The 22973-nt window shown below is 36.7% G+C and overlaps 3 protein-coding genes and 2 long non-coding RNA genes across 8 annotated transcripts; 3 read left to right on the top strand and 2 right to left on the bottom strand.

Moving 5' to 3' along the window:
* Nucleotides 1-81: 81 nt before the first annotated feature.
* AT2G26780 (ARM repeat superfamily protein) lies at nucleotides 82-14030 on the bottom strand. 2 transcript variants are annotated; one of them, NM_001336083.1, is made up of 35 exons: nucleotides 13548-14030; nucleotides 13291-13458; nucleotides 13111-13200; nucleotides 12557-12693; nucleotides 12384-12474; nucleotides 12191-12273; nucleotides 11938-12044; nucleotides 11432-11584; nucleotides 10943-11007; nucleotides 10584-10671; nucleotides 10411-10489; nucleotides 10219-10327; nucleotides 10032-10091; nucleotides 9776-9894; nucleotides 8962-9340; nucleotides 8667-8851; nucleotides 8511-8583; nucleotides 7617-7767; nucleotides 7371-7543; nucleotides 6920-7255; nucleotides 6508-6675; nucleotides 6136-6429; nucleotides 5592-5768; nucleotides 4994-5257; nucleotides 4609-4707; nucleotides 4343-4527; nucleotides 3086-3421; nucleotides 2617-2770; nucleotides 2410-2520; nucleotides 2007-2174; nucleotides 1745-1871; nucleotides 1262-1420; nucleotides 1075-1187; nucleotides 936-995; nucleotides 82-451 (listed from the first exon to the last, which is right to left on the bottom strand). In NM_001336083.1, exons 1-35 carry the CDS (start codon nucleotides 13731-13733, stop codon nucleotides 260-262), a joined length of 5439 nt encoding a protein of 1812 aa, NP_001323492.1. In that variant the 5' UTR covers nucleotides 13734-14030; the 3' UTR covers nucleotides 82-259. The 2 variants fall into 2 exon arrangements, with proteins under 2 accessions (NP_001323492.1, NP_850086.2); NM_179755.3 differs by having other exon boundaries at nucleotides 9776-9936; nucleotides 13548-13782.
* Nucleotides 13783-14014, top strand: AT2G08180. The gene has a single exon (NR_140293.1). It is a non-coding gene; the product is annotated as an other RNA (long non-coding RNA).
* A 519-nt stretch (nucleotides 14031-14549) lies between the features above and the next one.
* Nucleotides 14550-15054, top strand: AT2G08175. The gene is made up of 2 exons (NR_140292.1): nucleotides 14550-14776; nucleotides 14820-15054. It is a non-coding gene; the product is annotated as an other RNA (long non-coding RNA).
* A 382-nt stretch (nucleotides 15055-15436) lies between these two features.
* SCAB1 (plectin-like protein) lies at nucleotides 15437-19879 on the top strand. 3 transcript variants are annotated; one of them, NM_128234.4, is made up of 14 exons: nucleotides 15437-15658; nucleotides 15974-16001; nucleotides 16110-16396; nucleotides 16710-16838; nucleotides 17056-17148; nucleotides 17589-17729; nucleotides 17827-17895; nucleotides 18017-18100; nucleotides 18245-18425; nucleotides 18646-18762; nucleotides 18943-19001; nucleotides 19087-19221; nucleotides 19318-19467; nucleotides 19551-19879. In NM_128234.4, the coding sequence occupies exons 3-14, from the start codon at nucleotides 16115-16117 to the stop codon at nucleotides 19599-19601; spliced, it is 1491 nt and encodes a 496-aa protein (NP_180245.1). In that variant the 5' UTR covers nucleotides 15437-15658; nucleotides 15974-16001; nucleotides 16110-16114; the 3' UTR covers nucleotides 19602-19879. The 3 variants fall into 3 exon arrangements, with proteins under 3 accessions (NP_180245.1, NP_001323795.1, NP_850085.1); NM_001336082.1 differs by having other exon boundaries at nucleotides 15974-16035; NM_179754.2 differs by lacking the exon at nucleotides 15974-16001.
* Nucleotides 19880-20424: 545 nt separating this feature from the next.
* CYCB1;4 (Cyclin B1;4) lies at nucleotides 20425-22740 on the bottom strand. Its single transcript, NM_128233.3, has 5 exons — nucleotides 22259-22740; nucleotides 21926-22029; nucleotides 21694-21852; nucleotides 20892-21598; nucleotides 20425-20797 (listed from the first exon to the last, which is right to left on the bottom strand). The coding sequence occupies exons 1-5, from the start codon at nucleotides 22305-22307 to the stop codon at nucleotides 20653-20655; spliced, it is 1164 nt and encodes a 387-aa protein (NP_180244.1). The 5' UTR covers nucleotides 22308-22740; the 3' UTR covers nucleotides 20425-20652.
* Between the last annotated feature and the right edge of the window lie 233 nt (nucleotides 22741-22973).

Genomic DNA, 22973 nt, shown 5'->3' with positions numbered 1-22973 from the left:
GATTTGATCGTGATTTGCAGTTTGGCCAATTTTGAAATTTGGGTTTCCGAGCTCAGCTCACAAACCTCGAATGTAAGAAGTAGATAGACTGGCTAAAAAAGCCGTGAATAAATTTTTACCATCAGGGAAGAAAAGTAAAAACTTAGAAGATATATATATCAATGTGAACTTGTATATAAGTAAACAAATACAAAGTAGGAGATTCAATTCCCATTTATATCAACTTCAGGCATAAAACTAAAATCTTCTCTGTGCTTGCTTAGTTTAACGAAGGGAGATTTGCAAGAGCATCCCTGGATTTTCTCAACAACGACTTGGCTTCTTCACTCTTTTCGAGTTCAAGTAAAGAAACAACCTCAGCCTTAAAATCTACTTCCACGGGATGCAAAGACGAGATTGTGCTATACAGTTCGATGAGCTCAAGCAGGCATTGGGAAGCAGCCACATGAAACTGAGGTTTTTATAACAAAAAACATTCAATCACGATTAACTTGAAAGACAAGATATATATAGCTTGTGAGGCTATTACTACAGTCAAATGGAATATGCAAATACTAGTATGAAGACCGTCAAAACTAATTCAATATGCAAACCACTGGTGGTAGGTAGAAGAATCTTGTTGAATAAAATTGCATAGATTGGATTCTATCGATAATTGATTCAAATCTTTTGTTAACGGAAACCGGACTTAGTTGAACCCACTCCTATACTAACTCGAGAAGAAGATACTCCAAATGCAAGTAAACTATAAATAATTAACGAGACTTTTCAAGCTACCCCGATTAAAACCTAATAAAGACATTAACTTTCAGCTCATGAGGCTATTTATGCCCCCTAATGATCTGTTCCGTTAAGAAAGAAATACCAAAATCACGAAATTTGTTTCGGTTTTCATTCGGTGTAGTAGACTGAATACAAACCAGAGAAAAACATACCTGTGCTATCTTCACAGTGTGTATGCACTCCAGGAGTTTAGGAACTAGTGAGTGAAATAACTGGAAAGCAAGCAGAAAAGTTAATTTGCAGTTAAAATTATACACGCATGGGGTAATAACTATAGATGTGATTAACTACCTCATGAACGAATTTTGTCGCATCACTAGGTGAAAGGTCATCCATGGAGTCAGTCCATAGACTCGGAAACCTTGAACAAAGCTTTCCCACACATGAAATTCCAGACATTTTTACTGCCACAGAAGATTAGATTGATTAAGGTAATGAAAAGTTTACTGGAAGATAAAGTGAGAGAAGAAACCAGTACCAGTCCACAGAAAACCAGGTGATAAGGAAATTATAAGAACATGAATCAAATCTGCTTTTGCGCTAAGAATGTCATCTATAGTTGCCACTTGGATGCAAGACTTGACGCATTCCATAATTTTTTCAAGAGGGACATGTCCATCTTCTCCATTTTCTGATTCTGAAAACAAAAATGTGGACTGTTCAGAGTACTGAGACAATTTTCTGATGCTACATGACCTAACTCGTATATGAGCTATTCAATGAGGTAAGGGGTTTTCATTTTCTCGATCAACTTTCGGTTTATTGTTAAACAAGCAATGCTTGACGAGCATCTGACTATTTCTTCTTCAAATTTCCTAATCTAAGTTAATAATCACCCAGCTGGATTAGACAAGAACACAAGAACTAACAGTTACTACTCAACATATATCCCATGTAAATGTAAGAGTGTTATCAGTCGAAGGATAGGACTAATGGGATTCTAGAGTGGTCGTGTAACAACCTGTTTTGACAGCATCACTTGCTGCCTGAACTTGAGTGTTCGTTTTGATGGAGGCAGTATTACACATCTCATACAACATCGGGAAAACGGCATGGAAAAACTTTGGATCGCCAAAAGCTATTATGACCTGATAAATATAATCAAAATACTCATAAATCCACTAACCGAAATGCTGTGTAAGAACTGCATTATTAGCAGTTTTAGATATCATGATCGATCTCAAAATTTTTGCATAGGAAGCCACAACTAGTCTTTTACTTACCTTCTCCAGACAAGAAAAGGCTGACTCGCGATATTTCTTGAGTTTCTTTTTGCATGCAGAACAGATAAGACTCAAGATGGTAGTCGGAGTTGTTGGGTCCTCCTTAGTTATTGCCTCGTGGCAAGCGACTGAAAGAGCACCTAGGGCATCCAAAAGAGCATCCTTTCCCTGCAATCAGAAGTATTGACTTGAAAAACTAGTGCAACAAAAATGCATTTATACACACACCAGCTCTATCCATCCACAGGGACAAGTAAAGCAGAGCTGCAGCTCTTAGTCGAGCAACAAAGATAATTCTCTCGAAATTCAATTAATCTGCTGCTACAGTATCTCAATTAACTTTTTCTGAACCTTCAAGGAAAAGGAAAATAAATATTAATTGGAATGAAAGAACTTGTCCCACCTCCCATAAACGTCCAGGAATTTCATTGACAAGACATTGTAGCAATCTCTTGTGGTGTGGCGATAATGATTCACCCAAGACTTCAGTTAGTTTGCAAATTGCCTTACCAGACTGAAAGAAAGTTTAAATCTTCTATGAGTAAAACAGCAAAATATCAATAAGTACAACGAAGAGAGAAAACTGGCACGAGAAAGATAAAAAAGTTGCCTTCTTCTTGCTTGCCCACGAGGATGATGTGATGCTCTCGCAGATATGATTCACAATTTCTTGCAGAAACAACTGTAGTGTGACCCTTTCACCACTTGTGATGTCTTCCCACACCTCCTCAAAGAGACTCGAAATCTGTTTTTCATCCTCAAATCTGAAATTTATAGCCACCGTAAGCTTCTCATGTATTGTCAAATAGAAGGAAAGAATTTTGATTCTATAAGGAATTTCTGAGTCTAGGGAAATGTTTTAAAAATGGTAGCAAAAAATCTGCCAAATATTTACAAGAGAAAAAATATACCATGTGACCTTACTCGGGGACAGTAGTTGAACATGGGAGGTATGAATTTACAGCCATAATTTTCTTGATCTTTTTCCAAAACTGATTAGTTATTTTGAGGTTTCAAGTTCCTTATGCAAAATACCTCACATGCATCAGATTCAACAGTATGCAGTTACAATGGTTTACCTGGAAATAAATATAGCTGGAACAATAGCCGACTGATGACTGCTCATAATATCAGCAGCTGTAGATGAGAAGCTTTTGAACAGACTCGCACATGCGATCTGGGAGCTTCTATCACCAGAGTGCAGAGCTGCAGTTTCTTCGATTAAGCTTTGAGCTTGAGAGGGGCTAGAATACTTCAATACAATGCCGCAAGCACTCGAAAAGGCACGTTTTGCAGCAGAACTTTTCTCCTCTTTGGCAACAGGAAACAAAAGTCTCAGCAGCATTCCAGTGAACGGCTTTATCTCGGAACCAACTTTTTGAACTAGCAATGAGATAAAGCTGGCAACACCAACTCTGTCAAGAAAAATGAAATTTTCAAAAAATATCAACCTCTCATTTGATTACACGAAATCTAATAAAATGAGACAAGACTACTACACTACACATAGAAGTTAGACGAGTCCATTGAGACAGTCTGCATGCATGAAAAATGGACGAGAAGGTATGCAATTGTGTCACTAATGTTAAACCAATCGAATGGTTAGAGACGTTAGACGAGAGTCCATTGAGGCAATCTGAGTTCATGAAGATGGGCGACATGGAATTACGTCACTAATATTACACTAATTGAATGGTTAAAATTACTTAAGCCTACCTTATGTGAATTCATTTCTCTCTCGAGAACTTTTTACAAGTCATGATAAGAATCATATCCCCTATTTAATTCCCTAAACCTTTTCCTTTTCGGGGGTTTAGATGGCAGAGGCAGGACACTGGTAAAAAATAGCTTATCATATAACATCTGGATTTATATACTTCTAAGATATATACTCTCAGATTCTCAGTAAAGTTATCCACAGTAGAAATTACAAAAAGCTACACAAATAATAATACCATACTCCTTAAATCACGTGAATACATGTAAGCTAGTACGGAAAAAAAAGGGGTAGAGAAATTTCGAAACATAGTTCACTTAGATCAGAGTAAAAGTTAAATGACAAACCAAATAAAAGAAAATGATGGAAAACCAATAATATTCAGTAACTACTTACATTATCATGATCTTTGGCCCCTACTATTTAAAGCTTACTTTTTAAAATGCAATTAATTTGACAACGGATTCTTCTTACCACAATCTCAAGTTCTCTTACCTCTATAAATTTCCGTAATAAACTTAGCAATATTATCGGCCAAAACCCAAACAAGAAAGATTTTCTCAAGTAAAAATTGTAGATGAAGTAGTTCGTTACATATATAACGTTTTAAATAACTGACCTCGTATTGAGGCCAACACCACCCCGAACAAGTTGAGTGAGACGAGGGATCAATTGTTCAAGTGATTCAATATCCACTATATTAATACACAGATCAAGTGTTTCCCACATTGGAGAGCCTTTCGAGATTGAAATTCGTAAATTTTCAAGTTTCTCGGTTTCTATGCCAATATTGGCAGCATGCAACTGAAATAAAATAATTTATATTTAATACGATTTCAGGACAAGGTGAAGATTGAAACTGAAGTTGCTGACAGTAAACGATACCTCAACATAGTTAAGTCCTTGGTCTTCAAGACTAGACAAACTTTCCAACATACAACAAACTAAGTCGGACAAATGTGGACGGAGGGCAACTCCTGCACCCTGCAAACGGTAACGAATAGCACAAAATCACTTAAAGGATCATAAATATTTCCGAGGAGGACATTCAGTTCACCAAAACTAGCAAGTAATTCAAACTGATTAATTATTTCATGTTTGGAGTAAAACTGAAAGAACACACCAAGACAAGGTTAAGTTCTGCAATCTAGGTTTACTGATTACTCAACTGTATTGAAATAAAATTAAAATGTACCACTACCAATGTCACAAGAATAATCTCTGAGAAACAGGCATGATTACTCATCAATCTACCAAAGTTAGGGCTAACCTTTGCAAGCTTCATAACAACTCCAATTGAAGCCTTACGTACACTGTTGACTTTACTCATTATTCCTTCTGAAAGCAAAAAAGGAAGAACAATATCCATCGCTTGTTTTGCATCTGCTAGTTCGGTAAGCGTGACATCACAGATCCTTATTGTTAAGGATGTCACGGCACGACATAACTTATCACCAGCATTTCTCACAGTTTCTTTAATGTCATCCATTGCACGGAAGGCAGCTATCCATAGTTTTTTCAAATGCTCCTTGACCTTTTAATAACATAAGGGCGTGAAAAAACAATACCACTTAGAAAATCTGATAGACCAACAATGTTTACATACAAGATAGAAACAACCACGCAGCTGGGTTGATATATATATCCTATACTTCACTACAAGCAGGTTCAAGAATCCAAAAAAAAACCCGGCAGGTATGTAAATTGATATGCAAAAGGAATTAACAACAGCATCCGAAACCAGAACCAGAGTTCAAGATATAGAGTTTAAAGTGATTTATACATGCACTAGAATTTACCGATGCAGTATGCAGAGCCGAAGCAACGGGAAATTTCCTTTTTTGTATGTTAAAATACGAAGATCTCACCTGGTCAAATTTCCGACCTTGAATAATATCAGCAAGAGCCAAACAGGATGCCTCACGGGAGCGCCAAAGCCGTGAACCACATTGTACTAGCAGATCATCGAAGATGTGATTCAAATGTTCATCAACAGCTTTCTTAGGGTCTTGTATCAGTGCTTTCCAAATGTGTGCCATCGCATCCTGCCAAGATTACATGAAAAGTAGCAATTACTAAAAGAAGCAAACAAACGCTATGGCAACCTTTTATGACAAGATGAACTGCCAGGCAGGTGTAAGTGGTATCACTTAAACAGCTATAACTTTGGCGGTGAAATACATGACTAAAGTGATTTATGCAGCTTGTAGAAGTGCAACAGCTAAATATTTCTCGTGTTAAACTAGAACAATCTACTGATTTATACACAGGAAAGAAAAAATGCTAGAAATGCTAGAAATGGTGTCACTCAGTTCAGTTTAAATAAGTCAACTTTTAGTCGCCAGACCAGTGATGAATATATAGCTTGAATACGCTGATATAGAGTAACAGCACAAAACGTAGAAATCGTACCTGGACATTTTTGTCAGGATCATATTGGTAACGAATCAACCTCGGAATCAACAGTCGCAAATGTGGTCGAAGAGCATCTCCAGCTTGCTTGGCTATCTTGGAGAACCCAAAAGCAGCTCCTCTCTTTGAGTTAAGAGAAGCTTGGTGATTGGCTAAGTCCATAAATTTGTAAATTAAATCAGGTTGCCCCATTTCATTTGCAAGATTACAAAGCTCCTTGTAAGTGCTAATCTTCCCTCCACTAGGACTCTCACCGATAGTTCCCTCTTGAAACACTTCAGACTCCTCAACAAGCTGGATAACAAAAATTCTTGAGGAACAAATACAAAAACTGAAGTACCTGAAGGAAGGACCTAGATGGATAGATTTTACCTTAATAGCTCGTTTTCTTTTGCTTGTGCCTGTTAGAGTATTTACCAGAGCATCTACCAGGCTTTTCTTCATTGATGCATCACCAAGTTCATAGATGATGCTCATGCCCTGGGATGCCAGCTCCTGTGTAAGTTCATTCTGGTCACCTAACAAATGTGAGAAAGCCTCCTGCGAAAAAATATTTTAGTTAAACAGCGGTTTGTACAAGCTTCTACACATTGTAGAGTTGACAACATAGCACAAGTCATGGGGCTTTTGTGATAAAATAGTAATTGATATAACAGTTCAAGGCTCCGAATGGGTAATGCATATAAATTAACTGGAATGACAATGCTCATAATTTTCCTTATAGGTGTGATGGTGCAGGGGCGGGTTACAACAGCAAAGAATCTTCCCATTACAGCTCGCTAACCTGGATTTTTGGAAGCATTAGTTGGATTGATGGCTGCTGGCCACAGTACATGGTCAAAGACAGCATCCACACAGTTCCAGCACATCGTTCCTCCTTCCTGCTACTATACAGAAGAGTGTCAAAGAGTTTTCCAGTAATTGTTTCTCTGGTTGTGGTACGGCTATCTTCCTCAGTATCAGTTTTGACATCAGACAAAGATTTAACTTCTTTCATCAGAAAATTTGAGTCCGTCGAAAGAGAAGTATAATTAGTTTTCAGAATCATATCAGCAGTAACTGGTACACCACCCCAGAGGAAAGATAGCGCCTCACCAGCAGCAAACAAAATTTCTTCAGCCTGGCCACCAACAAATGTACAAAATTTAGAGGTTTACTCAGTTCTACTTGAATTCTTCCGGATCTAATAAAAAGGACAGAGGGCAGTGGCTTTGCGAACAATATTACAAACCCACCTTTGACCGTGAAAGGCTAAATAAAAGATCAAGCGCTATTTTCAAGTGCGAAGATGACGTTTCATTTGAACAGATATGTCCAAGAGAAAGAGCAATTTTCTGAACTGATTTTATATCATCACCAGAGAGTAGCTTGCTCAATCTTTCTTGAAGAATTTCCAGCACTTGAGTCCCTGATAGAGCAAGTCAGTCAATCAACTGAAAACTCGCATACATGTTGCAGACAAGTTCTTGGAATAAACTGACCTGGACTAGAATCATTAACAAGAAAGGGTAATGCGCCACAAATCCCAATATGACCCAGAGCTTCCATAGCAACAGAAGCCAGTGGTGCAGTCTCTAAATTAACAACTTCCACCAAATACTTTACCGCATTTTGAGTAACTGCTTTAGAAACCTGCTTCACGGAAAATCCTAATTTTGATACTATAAAATATTGAAAATATGTAGCCAATTCAAAAACAGATGTAAAAATGTGTTAAGCTGGAATGTGATTTGACATTAACACAGAAGATTTAGCCCGTGATTGGTTGGTGTCAATATTTATAGACAGACAAGTGCAGATTATCAATAAATTATCACATTGGACTGACATCCACTAAAATGGAATGCAAGATGAATCAAGACACCTGAAGTAAGACATATCGGACTTCTGCATTAGCTATGTTATTGATCTCAAGCAAATTTTGAAAGGTGGAAATGGAGACAACAAATGAGACAAAAAAAAAAGGAACAGCACCTCCATAATTGTTCAGTAATTCGAAGGCAAGAAATGCCAGAGAGATTAGTGTATTCACCAAAATTACCAAGCAATGTCAACGTATTATTTACTTCCTTTTTCCAAATTGCAAATACGTTATTTTCAAAGGACTGATTACTATGTGAAGCAAGCTACTTCCTATTTGAAAAATGTTCCTAACCAAAAGAGCTTCGATGTTAATGTTAAATACGTGACTTTGTATTTCCAAGTAACTAAATAGTCAAGTATAGGCAGTAACTGCAGCCTGCAGGTGTCATATCACAAGCTAATTAGATGCAACATAAAAGGAGACACACGCATCATTCAGATTCCTAGAACCAAGGTTTCCCCATACTTATGATACAACCCAATGAGTTTATAATAAGATCAAAATAACTTACAGTGGGGATCCTATGTAAACAGTGTGCTGATACAAATCCTACAGCGCATAATCCCCCATGCTGTGCCTCAAACCTAAGAAAGCAAGAGGTTAGCTCTAAGAATCCTGCAGCCAGAAGCCTTGTTGTAATACAGATTCTAAAAGAAGTGCACAACACCTTAACTTCTGCGGTTGGGAAATTGAAGATATCAATTCAGAGAGCAAGGAACATGATTCAGCATCAGACAGAGCACAGGATGCCATTCCGAGTAATCGTGATACAGATTCACGAGTACTCAAGTCTGTATGACTAAGCAGACTTCTTAGCCACACAATTTTTCGGGAGAAGTAAAGTTCAACCATCTTCACGCAAAGAAAAAAAGGAAGGTGAGAGGCTTAACTTAAAAGAGATTTGAACTGCTATAGAAAATGGGAGAAATTAAAAGGATAAAGAAGTATTTAAGAAGGCATACCTCCGGAAGGTAAGAGCCAACTGAAACCAATGCTTTAGAAGCACAAGCATGTAGTTCAGCCGAGCCTTCGAATGCCAAGGAATGTTCCAACAACGAACACATTTTTTGTGCCGAATCCAAAAATTCAGTCCCTACAGCCTGGGTATTGCTCTCCTCCATCTCTAACTCAAAACACTTCACTAAAAACTTTATCATGACCAGATAGACTTGCGAGGGAAAGAGAAGCTTCTGGCTTCTCATTTCTGAAGAATCTAACAGTTTTGGCTGTTGCTTGAGAATGTACTCCAGCATCTCAATAAATTTTGGGTACTTATGGTCATGATTAGAGACTATACTGCGACCTTCTTCTTTCAGAAAGAGTCCTTCGAGTGCTATTTCCCTGAAAGCAGAAAAAGTTAATAAATACACATCACTTCAATAAATAGCAAGAACCAGAAACAAATGAAGCATTGAAGATTCTGTCATGATAGATCAACGGAAGAGGTTTTGGTAGTCCGTCAACTAACCTAATACAGATTGAACTCAAAAAAGTACTACAAAATTAGAAGGAAAAGATCCCACTTTGTATACCCTCCACTGGACAAAGCTCAAACAGTTTTGTGCTCCATTCGTGTGTGGGTAGCTAGGGTTTTTTCATGTGTCAGTTCGATTTCAGCTTTGATATATTTTTATATATGTATAAATATAGGGCGAATCTATCGGGAGAAAAAAAAAACTGAATTGGAGAACGTTCTTCAGACACAGTCAACATGCATTTTACGCAATTCATCATGCCACAATCACAACAATAAGCAATGAGATAAATGTCCTGTACCTTATATCTAGCTTCGGATCTGCTGCACTCAGCATGCAAATATAGAGACTTGGACAATGGTGTGAATTATACAAAGAAGTTGCCCATCGTAAAGCACAAAAGCGAGCTTCATTTTGTTCCTGGTCAATAGAAGCAATAAAGATACTAGACTTTATAAACCCCTGATACTTTGGTAACAAAATCATCTTGAAATAATACACAAAAAGAGAGAGAGAAAAAAAAAAATATATATATATATATATATATACACACTTACCGCCAGAGAATTTGCTAGCAGAAGCACCTCCAAGTCTCTGAGAATATTCTCTGGGGAGTCCTAAAGAAACAAATACCAATAATGACATGGTGAGCCACCAAAAGAATGCAAAAAATAAAATGAAACCATAAGGACGAAAATTTAAAATGAAATGATAACTTATCGATATAATGTTAAAGTAGCAGACCTTGTATGCAGCAGCAAGAGAAACTATTGCCTCCTGGATGGTTGAACGAAGAGATTGGGTTTCTAATTTCAGCGCATCAAAAAGACGAACAGCCATTTCAGTCTTTTCTCTGAAAGTTAAGTTTAAAAGAAACAAAATATCTGTTAAATGACATCAAAACAAGTGTAGGGCAGAGAAGAGAGAAGTCCTTACCTAAAAAGCTGAGGCAAACGTTGTGCAAGTAAACCAATAGCTTGAAAAGAAAATGTTTTGGTCTCCCTCGATAGAGCATCTGAATGAAAGAATGTAGCATATCTACTTAAATTCTCATTTGAACACTTGCATTAGGAAACTCGCGACTTTTCTTTTTTCTTATAAAAACTGACCTGTTTCTGAGCCTGTGAAACCATCAAGCATTTTTAGAATAGCATTCAGTATAACAGGTCCCATAAGTTTCAACTGATCTATCTTCCCCTGCATTTTAAACAAGTCCAGTGATGTAAGCATAACATACTCAAAAACAAAGACTCTCAAGACCAAACAAAAAGAAAAGAAAAAAGAGAAAAGGCTATTGTTGGTATGGTCCTCCATGGAATTTTCCATAAAAAACATCTAACATTGAGTTGAGCAAAAAACATTTGAGTTGTTTCTTCACAAAAATAATAAATAGATTGAGTTCATACTGTCTGCTTTTACACACAACAAACGTAAATTCAGGCTGAAGTATAGAAAAGAATATTTTTACATGCTTAAAAACCCACACGGTGAACTCCATTCCCATTTGCTTTAGCCTTAAGGTTGTTCCACTTCCTGTCCCATTGAAACAAGGTAGATAGCAAAAACACTAAGTAATCAACATGAAAAATAAATAAACAAACCAATTCATAGAGAGCAGGTAGTTTAATTCTTCTTTTAACTGCACCAAACGACAAGGGAAAACACTGATCCTTCATAATTGAATCCTCTTAAGAGAGAAACTAGCGTCATGAACAAGCCAAATGATTCTTGTTACAATAGTCAAAGCACATACCATTTACTTTTTCTTAGAAGCTTACAATGTCCGTCGTGCAACCAATTTGTATGAATTAGATTGACTATAAAAAAAACTATCTACAAAGAAACCATATATATTCATTATCTAACTAAACTGACATAAATATAGACTATGGACACAGAAAACGTTTACCATTATACAGTTCAGTTTAAAATTAAGCCATATATTAAACCAACATACCATACATGCAGCCAAATATGCACTGCAATGTTGCAGGAAAACTATTTGCAGCTGCGATAGAACGACAGAAACCAGACATGAGCTTCATTTTCAAGGATATATTTCCTGGAGCTACATTATGTTCCGGAGCAACATTTTCAGTGCCTGTAGTGCCTGCATGCATATCAAATTGATGAGTGGCAATTAACATGGACAAACGAAAAAAACAAAAATCATCAAACGCGAGAAGACGCCCTCAGCACTCCAGATCTCCCAAAATTTATATGAATCTGTTGCCACAGCAGACATGGCAAATTTGCAATAGTCTGCATACTAAATGGGGATCCCTAGTAATGTCATCCACAAGTAGCCGAAGATAACTTATTTTCAACTATTTAAACTAGCAGAAGACATAGACTTGATTCTATATGCTAGAAATAGCTTAATTAATATCATTCTTAGAATATAAATGATTTTAGTGTCTAAAAATATAATCACAATGTTGGAAAAAGACGAAGATTACGTACCATTGAATAGTAAGAACAGTCTGTTTATCAACTTGGGATCATCCAAATTTGTTCCAGAAGCTATCTTTTTTAGAAGCTCTTCCCCTCTCTTAGCTACAGGTTCTTGACTTGAATGAATTTTCACCAACAAATCCATACCAACTCTCAGAGACATGAATAGTAGATACAAAGTGCACGGAGGTAGTGATAAAATAGTAGTTCATGTCATGTGATAGAAACAAAGCATGTCATGCGGCAAAAACACAAAGCGTACCTATCCACTGATGCAGCAATGTACAATGGATATACAGATTCACCAGGTAGGTCCATGTTTCCAATGACATTCAAGATCCCCAACTGCTTAAGAAATTGATTAATTTTTAGAAAATGGTAGTTCTTAGTGAGGAATGTATTGCTTGGCAGCTATAGAACCCATAAAGAGATCAAATTGGAGTTAAATGACAGACCTTTCGTCTTGTAAGCGTGTCCCCTTTTAATGCTTGCTTTCCGATTATACGATTAACTTGAAAAACTGAAAGCCCAGGAGAAGATCCACCTCTGAATTATAAGGTCGAGCAACTCTTATTAGATGAAATAATAACAAAAGACGGTCAAACAATGCTCAAAATGGATTCCATACCCTTGAGAAGATGGTTGATACAAAAGCATATGAAGGCAAAAATCCAGAAACAAGTCTTTATCCTGAGAAGTAATCAAAGATCTATACTTCGCAGACACATCATCACTGATCTTGCTTGCATGACATTCTCCAATGACCTGGAAACAAACCAGTTAAAATTTGAGCACATTGTAAGGCCAATTATTGCATGACGTTCAAATAGATTTTTTCAAAATTGTCATCTATCCAAGTGAAACCACTAATAAAGCTGCCAATGGTTTTCTCCGGCATTTCATAATAGTCTAGAAATTACCAGATATTGTTCCCTACATAAAACATATAGGACTACCACTACATGTAGCACTAACCACTAGAACATGAGAAACCCATCAAATAGAGAGAAAAATGTAAAAGGATCATCACACAAACAACGGCATGAAGAAAAAATAAAGAAAACATATTGTCCTCGTCATCTAAGTAATGCGTAACAATTCGAACAACGAAAGAAAAAATGTATAATAGCAGTCATAAAATAAATATCCAAATCCACACTAAAGGAGGAGCTGAGAGACAACCTTAATAGCAATTCTCAAAATAATCTCTTGATGCTGCTTAGGAAGCTTTGAAACATTCTCCAGTGTATTAGGTGCAATTTCCTCCCTTTCCTATTAAAACTTAAACAAAAATCAGTCCTCTCATTTCCAAAGTATTGACAAGCAAACGCAAATTCCAACAACTATTAAGATGAAGCAAACCTTTGCAGGAGCTCGTTCAAAAGCCATCTCAACATAGACAATAGCAAAGTTCCTAACCATAGGAGCAGCAGCAGGATCTGTGTACAATTTCCATAAAGCCAATAAAGGCAAACCAATTTCATGCTGATGCTTCACTCTCTTGTTAACATGACTCAATATCTCAAGAACCTGAAAAATGAAATCAACACACACTAAGAATCAATATGAAATCGTCAAACACTAAATTCAGAGGAAGAGCTCGTAAATCTCTGACTTGCCTTGTTGCGAACAACGGGAGATTGAGAAGAAAGAGAAGATATGGTAAGAGGAAGGAGGTTAGAGACTAGGGATTCGAGCTTGGAGTCGTCGCAAAGAGCGAGTCTCGTCAGCATCCGATCGAGCATTTCCTCCAACTCAGCGTCCGATTTGGAAATTAACGAAGACGAAGATGAAGAACCTTCCATAGCTAATCTCAGAAATTTGTTGAGTTGCAGAGATTTATCAGTGCTTCTTTGCTTCTTCTTTGGTTCTTCTCTTCTTATGCTTTTCCTTAGTCTCTCCCGTCTTGGCGGACAAGAGAACTATGGCTGGTCTAAACGACGTCGTGTTGTATCCCATTAGGCATATTGGGCCTCTAATCCACAGCCCATCCTAGCCCGCATTTGCCATTTTTCTCACAAGTCCTTTGGTTTTTTAGGCAACTTCTTGTTTTCAGCAATTTTATTGTTTGGCCGTGTTTGTCAGAGAAAATAACCCACCACTTGTGTGAGTTGAATGTCTCAAACAGACTAGTAGACTTCAATGATATTTATGGCAATGATTGAGTGGTATGGCCGAGAAACTAACAGGTATCATGCTGATGGGTTTGATAACCAACCAATTGAAATCCACTTTCACTCCTCTATTCAGGTTTGAGGCAATATCTTCATTGATTAAATCACAACCATTCCAGATTAAGCTTATATGTGGTAAGGTAACAATTTATTAAAAAAATTGTTCTTCTTCATGAGGACAGAGCCCGTAAAAGAGTTAGATAAGGTGGCTAACAACAATATACCAAAGGACTTTGTATATATGCAAGACTTTGTATAGGGCAAAAATATGCAAGATTTTGTTAACATGAAAGGTTTTTAGAGGTGATGCAAGATTTTGACATTTTTTGTTTGTACTATTTTTGTTGGATGATCCTATCTTTTTTTTTTTAATTTATCAAAAAGAAAAGCCTAATTTAGGATATTGTATGATTTAATTAAAATAGTTGTGGCTTTACTCGTGATTGGTGATCTTGTGATTGGTGGGTTTTGAGAAGTTTTGCCTCGCTTCTTGTCCTTCTTTTACAATTTTGTCGTAATCTGATTGTTTTTTGAAGGATTCTATCTAGACGTTAAGTGACGAATTGGTGGTCATCGTCGTATCTGGAATGGTGTTTGTGTTTCTTTTAGTGGTCTTGCATGTCGGGTTATGATATCCTTGGTTCTCGAGAGATTGGCTCTCAACGTGATAGGAGGTGGTAAATGTTATTTTGGATTTGATCAATCGTACTTGCAGGTGTGTTAAAAGAAGTGGAGTTTCTGCTTTGTTGGATCTCTTATTTTTTTAAGATTTTGTCTTGTTAATATGGATCTTAGTTTGTACTATCGTCCTTTTTCGAGATTGGTTTGATATTTTCTGCATTATAATTTGAGTTTACTTCATCTTCTTTATTTAGGATCTAGATTCCGAAGAATTCTCTTTTTCCGCCAGCTTATGTTTTTTTGGGAACTTATAGTTTATCCGCCAATTTACGTTTTTTTTGTTTGGGCATTATATTTTACGTCTTTCACAACAAGATTCTATAATTTCTTTATGACAAAAAAAAAAATAAAAAGTAAAAAAAAATAAATCCCCATGACCAAAAAAAGTTTTGGCTTTACCAAATTTGTGTAAGAAAGGTCTAAGTTTCACACCAAACCACTCTTATTAGTGTCATCATTTTGATTACTTTCCCTTTTAAAAAACAATTAAAAAGAATATCGTGGCAGTTAAACACGAAACAGAACCCGTGACCGCTCTGTGATTTTTAAGTTTCAGACAACAACAGTCCGACAGCGACACACATCAACCGGAGTTGAAAATTATGCAACAATTTATTACCTAAACCAGAAAAACTTTTAAACAAAACTAAATTAAAAAAAAAAGAAAAAAAGAAAAAAGACAGTGTTTCCACCAAAGCCACAATTTTTTCACGGTCTTTGCTTTTTAGTAAAGCTAATGCTTACGACTCTCTCAAACTTCACTTTTTGCCTTCTCCTCAGACCAAATCTTCTTCTTCTTCCTTCTCTGTTCTCGACGACCTTCTCAAATTCGATCTCAACTCAAAACATTTGTCTGATCCATTAATCGGATTCAGGTGAGAAGTGTTTAGCTTTGTTCTCTTGAAAATCTCCGACGTTGTTCGTGATTATTGCAGTATTTTGTGTTCTGATTTTCGATTTCAAGTTCTTAAAATTTGACTTTCAATTTCTATCTTCTTTGAAATTTGTTACTAAATTGGTATATGGGTAGTTGTTGTTAGCTCTTTTGTTTGGTAATCTAGGGTTTTGACATCCATCAATTCTTTATCTCTGTAGCTATAAAATGTTTTTAAATGTGTGTTGAATCCATTGTTATTTCCAACATTGGCGTAGGTACTGAAAAAAACAATGTTTTGTTTTTGTTGTTTTAGATTTTTGTGAAGATTCAACAACAGATCTGTGAGTCCATTGGAGTATATTACTATTCATAGTGGTTAGACATCTACTAGCATTTTCTGTCTTTTATTTTGTTTTTGTCTAAGCATTTTTGGTTTTGTTTATAAACAGATACAATGACAAGGGTTACACGCGATTTTCGGGATTCATTACAGAGAGATGGTGTTCCTGCAGTATCAGCAGATGTGAAATTTGCTTCAAGTAGATTTCCTAATTATAGAATTGGAGCTAATGATCAAATATTTGATGTTAAAGACGATCCTAAAGTGATGTCCATGAAAGAGGTTGTTGCGCGTGAGACAGCGCAGCTTATGGACCAGCAGAAACGTTTGTCTGTTCGTGACCTCGCTCATAAATTTGAGAAGGGTTTGGCTGCAGCTGCTAAGCTATCTGAGGAGGTCTGATATTATTCTCTTTTTGTTGAGGTCTTATAGATGAAATGTGTCTCTTGTATTGTTACTATCTTTGGTTACTATGTAATGAGTTGATTTGCACATTTATGTTAGTTTTTGTGTTGATTGAGTCTACTAAATAGGATTTAATAAGAGGGATTTTAATTCGGTGATAACCTTACTTTTTGTTAGCAAAGAATTTTTTGTTGTTATAAATACAGAAATAGGGGATCAAGAAGGCTAATCTAGGTTGCTAAAGTGAAAATATGATATGATTGAAAAAAAAATTTAAGGCTAATTTGGTTGGGAACGAATGCAGGCAAAACTCAAAGAAGCAACTTCGTTGGAGAAACATGTTCTTTTAAAGAAACTTCGAGATGCATTGGAGTCTCTAAGAGGACGTGTGGCAGGTAGAAACAAGGATGATGTAGAGGAAGCCATTGCCATGGTTAGTCTTTTACTCTTTTATAGTCTTTTAGTCATCATATTTAGCTCCGTTCCTTTACATGGTGATATATATCGCCTCTAGCCTTTTCTACAAACCGAAATGTGTTTTTTTCCATTTTCAGTTCTGCGTTCTTAAATTGTCTCACAATCCCCATTACCAACATTTTTCCCTTCCACCTCTATATCTTAAGTATGTTTGGAATTTTGAATTCTGCTAGGTTGAAGCTCTAGCTGTTCAGTTGACTCAGCGAGAAGGAGAGCTATTCATAGAAAAAGCGGAAGTGAAAAAGCTAGCGTCTTTTTTAAAGCAGGTAAAGTGTGCCTTTGAGACAGTGACAATATTTTCTTTTCTCGTGTCACTTGAGGTGAATAGTTAGGAGACGTCTATGTCATTTCACTTGAAACAACCAAGTCCTCTAAAATAGCAAATACGTTTTCGTCCACGGCTTAATACCATGCAGTTTTTGTTAGTCCTTGAGCTAACCAGATGATTAAGAGAGAGTCTGTCCTTTTTGTTTTCATTTGAGTAGTTTATATTCTATTACTTTTGACAAAGAACTATGATGTAGTTTCTTTACAGACATAATCTTTCACTTACTATTCTTGATTCTTTTTCTTATCTTGCTTGGGACATTTGTATTAGTCTTCTGTTGTCGGTTGTAAATTAGTGGTTACTAGATGGGCTAGCTTGAAAAAGATGCAGATGTGTTCTAATAATCTTGCTGATTAGTGGGTATGATTTTTTAACTAGGCCTCAGAGGATGCTAAGAAACTTGTCGACGAGGAAAGAGCGTTTGCACGTGCTGAGATTGAAAGTGCAAGAGCAGCTGTACAAAGAGTTGAAGAAGCCCTGCGAGAACATGAACAGATGTCTCGTGCCTCTGGGAAACAAGTATTTTAGTGATGGCTTCTATCATAATCTTGTAAATGTCCTATGCTTATAACATTGATTCGTGTTAACAGAGTATTGTTATAATTTATCGTATCAGGACATGGAAGATCTAATGAAGGAAGTTCAAGAAGCTAGGCGGATTAAAATGCTGCATCAACCAAGCAGGGTAGGTAGATGAAAGATGGTTTATCTCTTGGGTTTAAATGGCTTTATCTGTCTGTCTAAGTCGATGCTTCTTTAGTATCTTATGTTGTTTTTAAAAAGTCAAATCATGTGTATTGTTTTAGGTAATGGATATGGAATATGAGCTTCGAGCACTAAGAAATCAGCTTGCAGAGAAATCAAAACATTTTCTTCAACTACAAAAGAAGGTTAGTTGGATCCATATTCCATACACATATATATTCTATTTAGTGCATTCCAGGTCCTTTTGATGTCTTAACTTCCACATTTGTGACTGTATGCGGTTGACAAATAGTGGATTCTGATACTATATACATTTTTCTATGATTCAGCTCGCAATGTGCAGAAAGAGCGAGGAAAATATATCCCTTGTATATGAAATAGATGGCACTGAAGCTCTAGGATCTTGTTTGCGAGTTAGACCTTGCTCCAATGATGCACCTGATCTTTCCAAGTGTACGATACAATGGTACCGTTCATCTTCAGATGGCTCCAAGAAGGAGCTTATATCAGGTCCACTCACCTTTCTCATTGTTTTCTTTCTCTTATTATATTTGAGTTTTAAAATGTTCTGTTCTGTGAGCTAGTCGATTACAAATCAGATTGTTTCTTCTAACTAATGATTTTGGAATTGTGAACAATATATTTCCAAAGGCTGGTGTAAATAGGGCAAAATCAAGTTTAACATTGTTCCCATTGAGGAAAATGTTTCCTAACTATGTTCCTATCTCAGGTGCCACAAAATCAGTTTACGCTCCCGAGCCTTTTGACGTTGGACGAGTCTTGCATGCAGATATCATCTACGATGGCCATTCGCTTTCGTTATCCACAGTGGGAAAGATTGATCCAGGTTCATTGTTATGTTATTTACTGTAAAAGGTTATTGTTTATGTCAACATGATCAAATGGTTTGTGTAGGTTCTGTCACTTAGTAGATATTACTTAACTTTGACAAATCAACAAACACGGTCCTGATTTTCGTCATTACTAGATGATTTATCAAACATAACAAAGTCTTGATTTGGTGCAGCTGCTGGATTGGGTAGCTATGTCGAGGCATTAGTACGGAAACACGATGTTGATTTCAATGTAAGGTTTCTCTAACACTCGGAATTAGTATTTATATATTTGGTGCTTGTATGTATATTATATTTCCCCTTATTGTAATTTACAGGTAGTTGTGACCCAAATGAGTGGGGAAGACCATACATCAGAATCTATCCACTTGTTTCATGTTGGTAAAATGAGGATAAAACTTTGCAAGGGAAAGACAGTGATTGCAAAAGAGTACTACTCTAGTGCAATGCAGGTAAGGATACTACTTTACCCCGAGAAAATTGTCATATTTTTAGTGTTACACGGTGAGATCTATAATATCATAATCTTTGATGATCATATTGAGTAGCTATGTGGAGTGAGAGGAGGTGGAAATGCTGCAGCTCAGGCATTGTATTGGCAGGCGAAGAAAGGAGTGTCATTTGTGATAGCTTTTGAGTCTGAGAGAGAAAGAAACGCTGCGATCATGCTTGCACGAAGATTTGCTTGTGATTGTAATGTAAGTATAACTAAGATGGAGTTAGAAACTTTGGTTTTTGTAGAGAGAGGTGTTGATGTAAGTATGAAACTGATGTGTTGCAGGTGACACTTGCTGGTCCAGAAGACAGAACAGAGACGGGTCAAAGCCCTTGAAGAACGGCTCTTACCTAAGTTGTGATTTTTAGTATCCGTAAGAGCTTATTTGTTTTGTAGTTTATATAGGTTTTAGGCATTTGTTTGAATTGTACTTGTATTGTGTGTAAAAATATCGAGCAGTGAAGTAAGAGGTGATGGTGAATCTATATGTAACGGGTGGCTTGTGTTTATTCATTTGTTTTGATCTTACTTGCCCTTGAGGTAATATAACGGATTGCTTGTTTTGGACTGGATCCCAAAGCATACAATATATTGCAAGTGAATCACAGCCAAAATCCTGCAACAAACCCGAAAATCCATGATCGTCGATCATTCTCACTAACCGATCTCACAGAGATTCCAATGTTAAAACCAAACAACAACAAAAAGATAGAACAAAAGAGAGAGATCATCACAACTACATGATCAACAACTAAAGTAGACTAGGGTTTTGTTCCTTCATGCACAAGAAACAGTTAAGTTGTCATGCGAAGGAAGAAGAGCAAACCACATTGGTCCACCGTCCACCTCATCACTCTTCCTTCTGCGAATCCAGCTGCCCTTAGATGCATATCAAATTTAACATGTGACAAAGTCACAAAGTTTTGATATAGTGGAACTACACAAAAGTAGTGTTATCGCAATTGTCTCATCAACAAAGCCAACACTAACCCTCAAAATCAAAAAGCTCGATTTAGAGGTTTGAAACGCAGTTTCGAAGGAAGAGAGGAAAAAAACGGGAATGAATATATATCCAAGTGATTTATGGTTTTTAGATTCGTCAATAAACGAATTTATGTCTTTAGATTAGTAACCAAAGATTTCATTTTAACTAGAAGATATCTGTGACAAAAAGAGTTAAAAATTCCAAAACGTAATTTGAGGAATCCAAGGAAACTGAAGATAAATGAAACCACACTTAAAAACTTGTTCATGGTTAACATCATTATCTTTGACGGGATCATACAGAGGATCAATGTAAAAACCAAAAAAAGAAAAAAGAAAGAAAGAACACAAAGAGATCATGACAGCTACATGATCAACAAAAGCAGACTAGGGTTTTGTTTCTTCATGCACAAGAAACAGAGAAGTCGTCAAGCGAAGGAAGAAGAGCAACTTCAGCGTTTTCTGAGACAGAGTATTTCTTGAACACTGCTATTAGCTTACTCTCTGAAGCCGAGTCCCTTAACTTCATCAGCATTTTCGCATGCTCCCTGAAAACAACCAGACCAAACCAGTTTAGTCATGACAGCTAAAAATGGAAATCCAATAATAACATAGAGCAAGGATTAGTGTAGATTAGCTTACATAATCTCATCTTCCGAGTAGCCAGTGTGATGTTTCAAGGTCTCAGTCCAAAATGGCGTCTTCTTAAGGATCTGACGCGCAGCATAAACCGCTGATGCAGCCAGCATCGATGGACGGTTTAAGACAACTATAGGATACTGCATAAGTCCCAGCTCAGCCAAGTAGAACACCAATTTCTCCATCTCAGCATCACATGGAACCGCAGCTTTAACGTATCGCGCAAGGAACACATAAGGAGTTGGAACAGTGATGTACCATTCAACTTGTCCTAAGATCGATTTCTCCATAGCCAAAACCTGTTTCCTGTTATAGGCATTGTCCGAAATACAGACGAAATCATTAACCTCAGGAGCCCAAATCTCCTCATACTTGCAAGCTATAAGCATAGCACCTAGTCCCAACAGCTGAAGCTCTCTTCTATGAACCATTGTCAAAGATAGAAACCGATCAACGAGGTTAATGGTTAAGTATAGCGTCTCTGGCATCAACTCAAACTTCCTGTGAACATCTACAAGCCAATCTATCAGAATCGATCTCATCTTCTCGTTTATCTCAGGTTGTGATCCTATATAGTCTTTAATCCCTCCTTCCTCTTCCACAGTCCTATAAAACTTGAAGATGTCCTCTACGTATTCCACAGCAGCCAGTTCATTGTTAGCATCCACAGCATCAATGTCGATCACAGCATCCTTCAGTCCACTCGCAGCCTATGAAACAATGAAACAGAGGAGTTAGATCATCAAACATGGTTAATCTCATCAAAAACATTGCTAATCTTATCAAAAGATTTGAGATTTCTTACCTTGCTTCGAGCTCTTAAGGTTGCGGTAAAAGTCTTGGTTCCTCTTATATGAGTTCTTCTGCTAAAATGTGGTTTGCATTTCTCGTTTTCATCAGGGCTAATGACAATAACCTCAGCTTTTGTCTGCTGCTGTGGTTGTTTCGCCTTCTTCGCAACATCCTGACAATATACATACTTTATGAGTTGCAATATTGGATGAAAACAGAAAATGATCAGAGATGTTTAAAATTACCTTTCCTGTTGCAACATCACGACCAGTGACAAGATTACCAATGTCTCCAAGAACTTTCCGGTTTTGTCTTCCATGTCCTGCAACATTCTTCGGTTTGATTTCACCTAACAAAATTCATTTATAACACAAACCCATCAGTAATTAACCTAATAGAAACTTGCAGTCTCATCAGATCAGATCCAATCATGAACATTCAATTGCGGATACAACAGATAAATCTATCAAGATCTATAACGAATTTAAACAAGGTACATTTCAATTTCAATCAAATAGAAAAACAAAATCCACGAAATTGCAAGAAATCAAATTAATAAAAGATCGAGAAACAAAAACCTGCGATTCCACGTTGATGAGGAAGATCAGAGACTCTAGAAGACGCCATAATATCTGAACCTTGTTGTTGGTCTTCTTCGGTGATCTGAAGTAACGCTCCTCCAAGACTCGTTAACAAAGAAGAAAAGAAATCCCGGAGACGACTCTTTCCCGTCCCGGCTTCAACCCAACCAGACGCCACTCTCTCTGAATCAAAAATCTCTTTCGCTTCTCTCAGGAACAACAAATAAAACCCTAACTTTTTTTTCTCGACTGTGAAATTGCGAATGGTGAAGATTTGTGGTTGAGGAAAGGGCACTGTTTTATTTTGAAAAGGAAAAGTTTGAGCTCTCTCTAACGGTCCTTTTTTGTTCGAATCGAATCGAATCGTGACCGTTGATTTTGCTTTTAATTGAGATCTAAGGGTTTAAATTGAGTGTTAGTTATAAAAATGTTATTTTTTATTACTAGCCGTTGGGGACGAAGAGGAGCCTAATAAACGGAGCGGAGGTTTATAAGACTAAAGACATTAATAAATTTGTTAAAGTTAAAGTAGTCTCTTTTCTATTTTCAGTTTAATACAGAAAAAAGAACAAAAAAAATTAAATAGAATTTACAGGTTTTAAATAATAATTAGTAACATGCCATGTGGTGTTTATTGATTGGGCAAAGAAATTTCTTTTAGATTAAAATATGGAATGGATACATGTTGTATTCTTATTGGCTGTGTAGATTC

The sequence above is a fragment of the Arabidopsis thaliana genome, chromosome 2, assembly GCF_000001735.4.
Source record: "Arabidopsis thaliana chromosome 2, partial sequence".
NCBI lineage: Eukaryota > Viridiplantae > Streptophyta > Magnoliopsida > Brassicales > Brassicaceae > Arabidopsis > Arabidopsis thaliana.
Note: the sequence above shows the minus strand (reverse complement) of the source record. Positions and strands in the feature narration are given on the sequence as shown.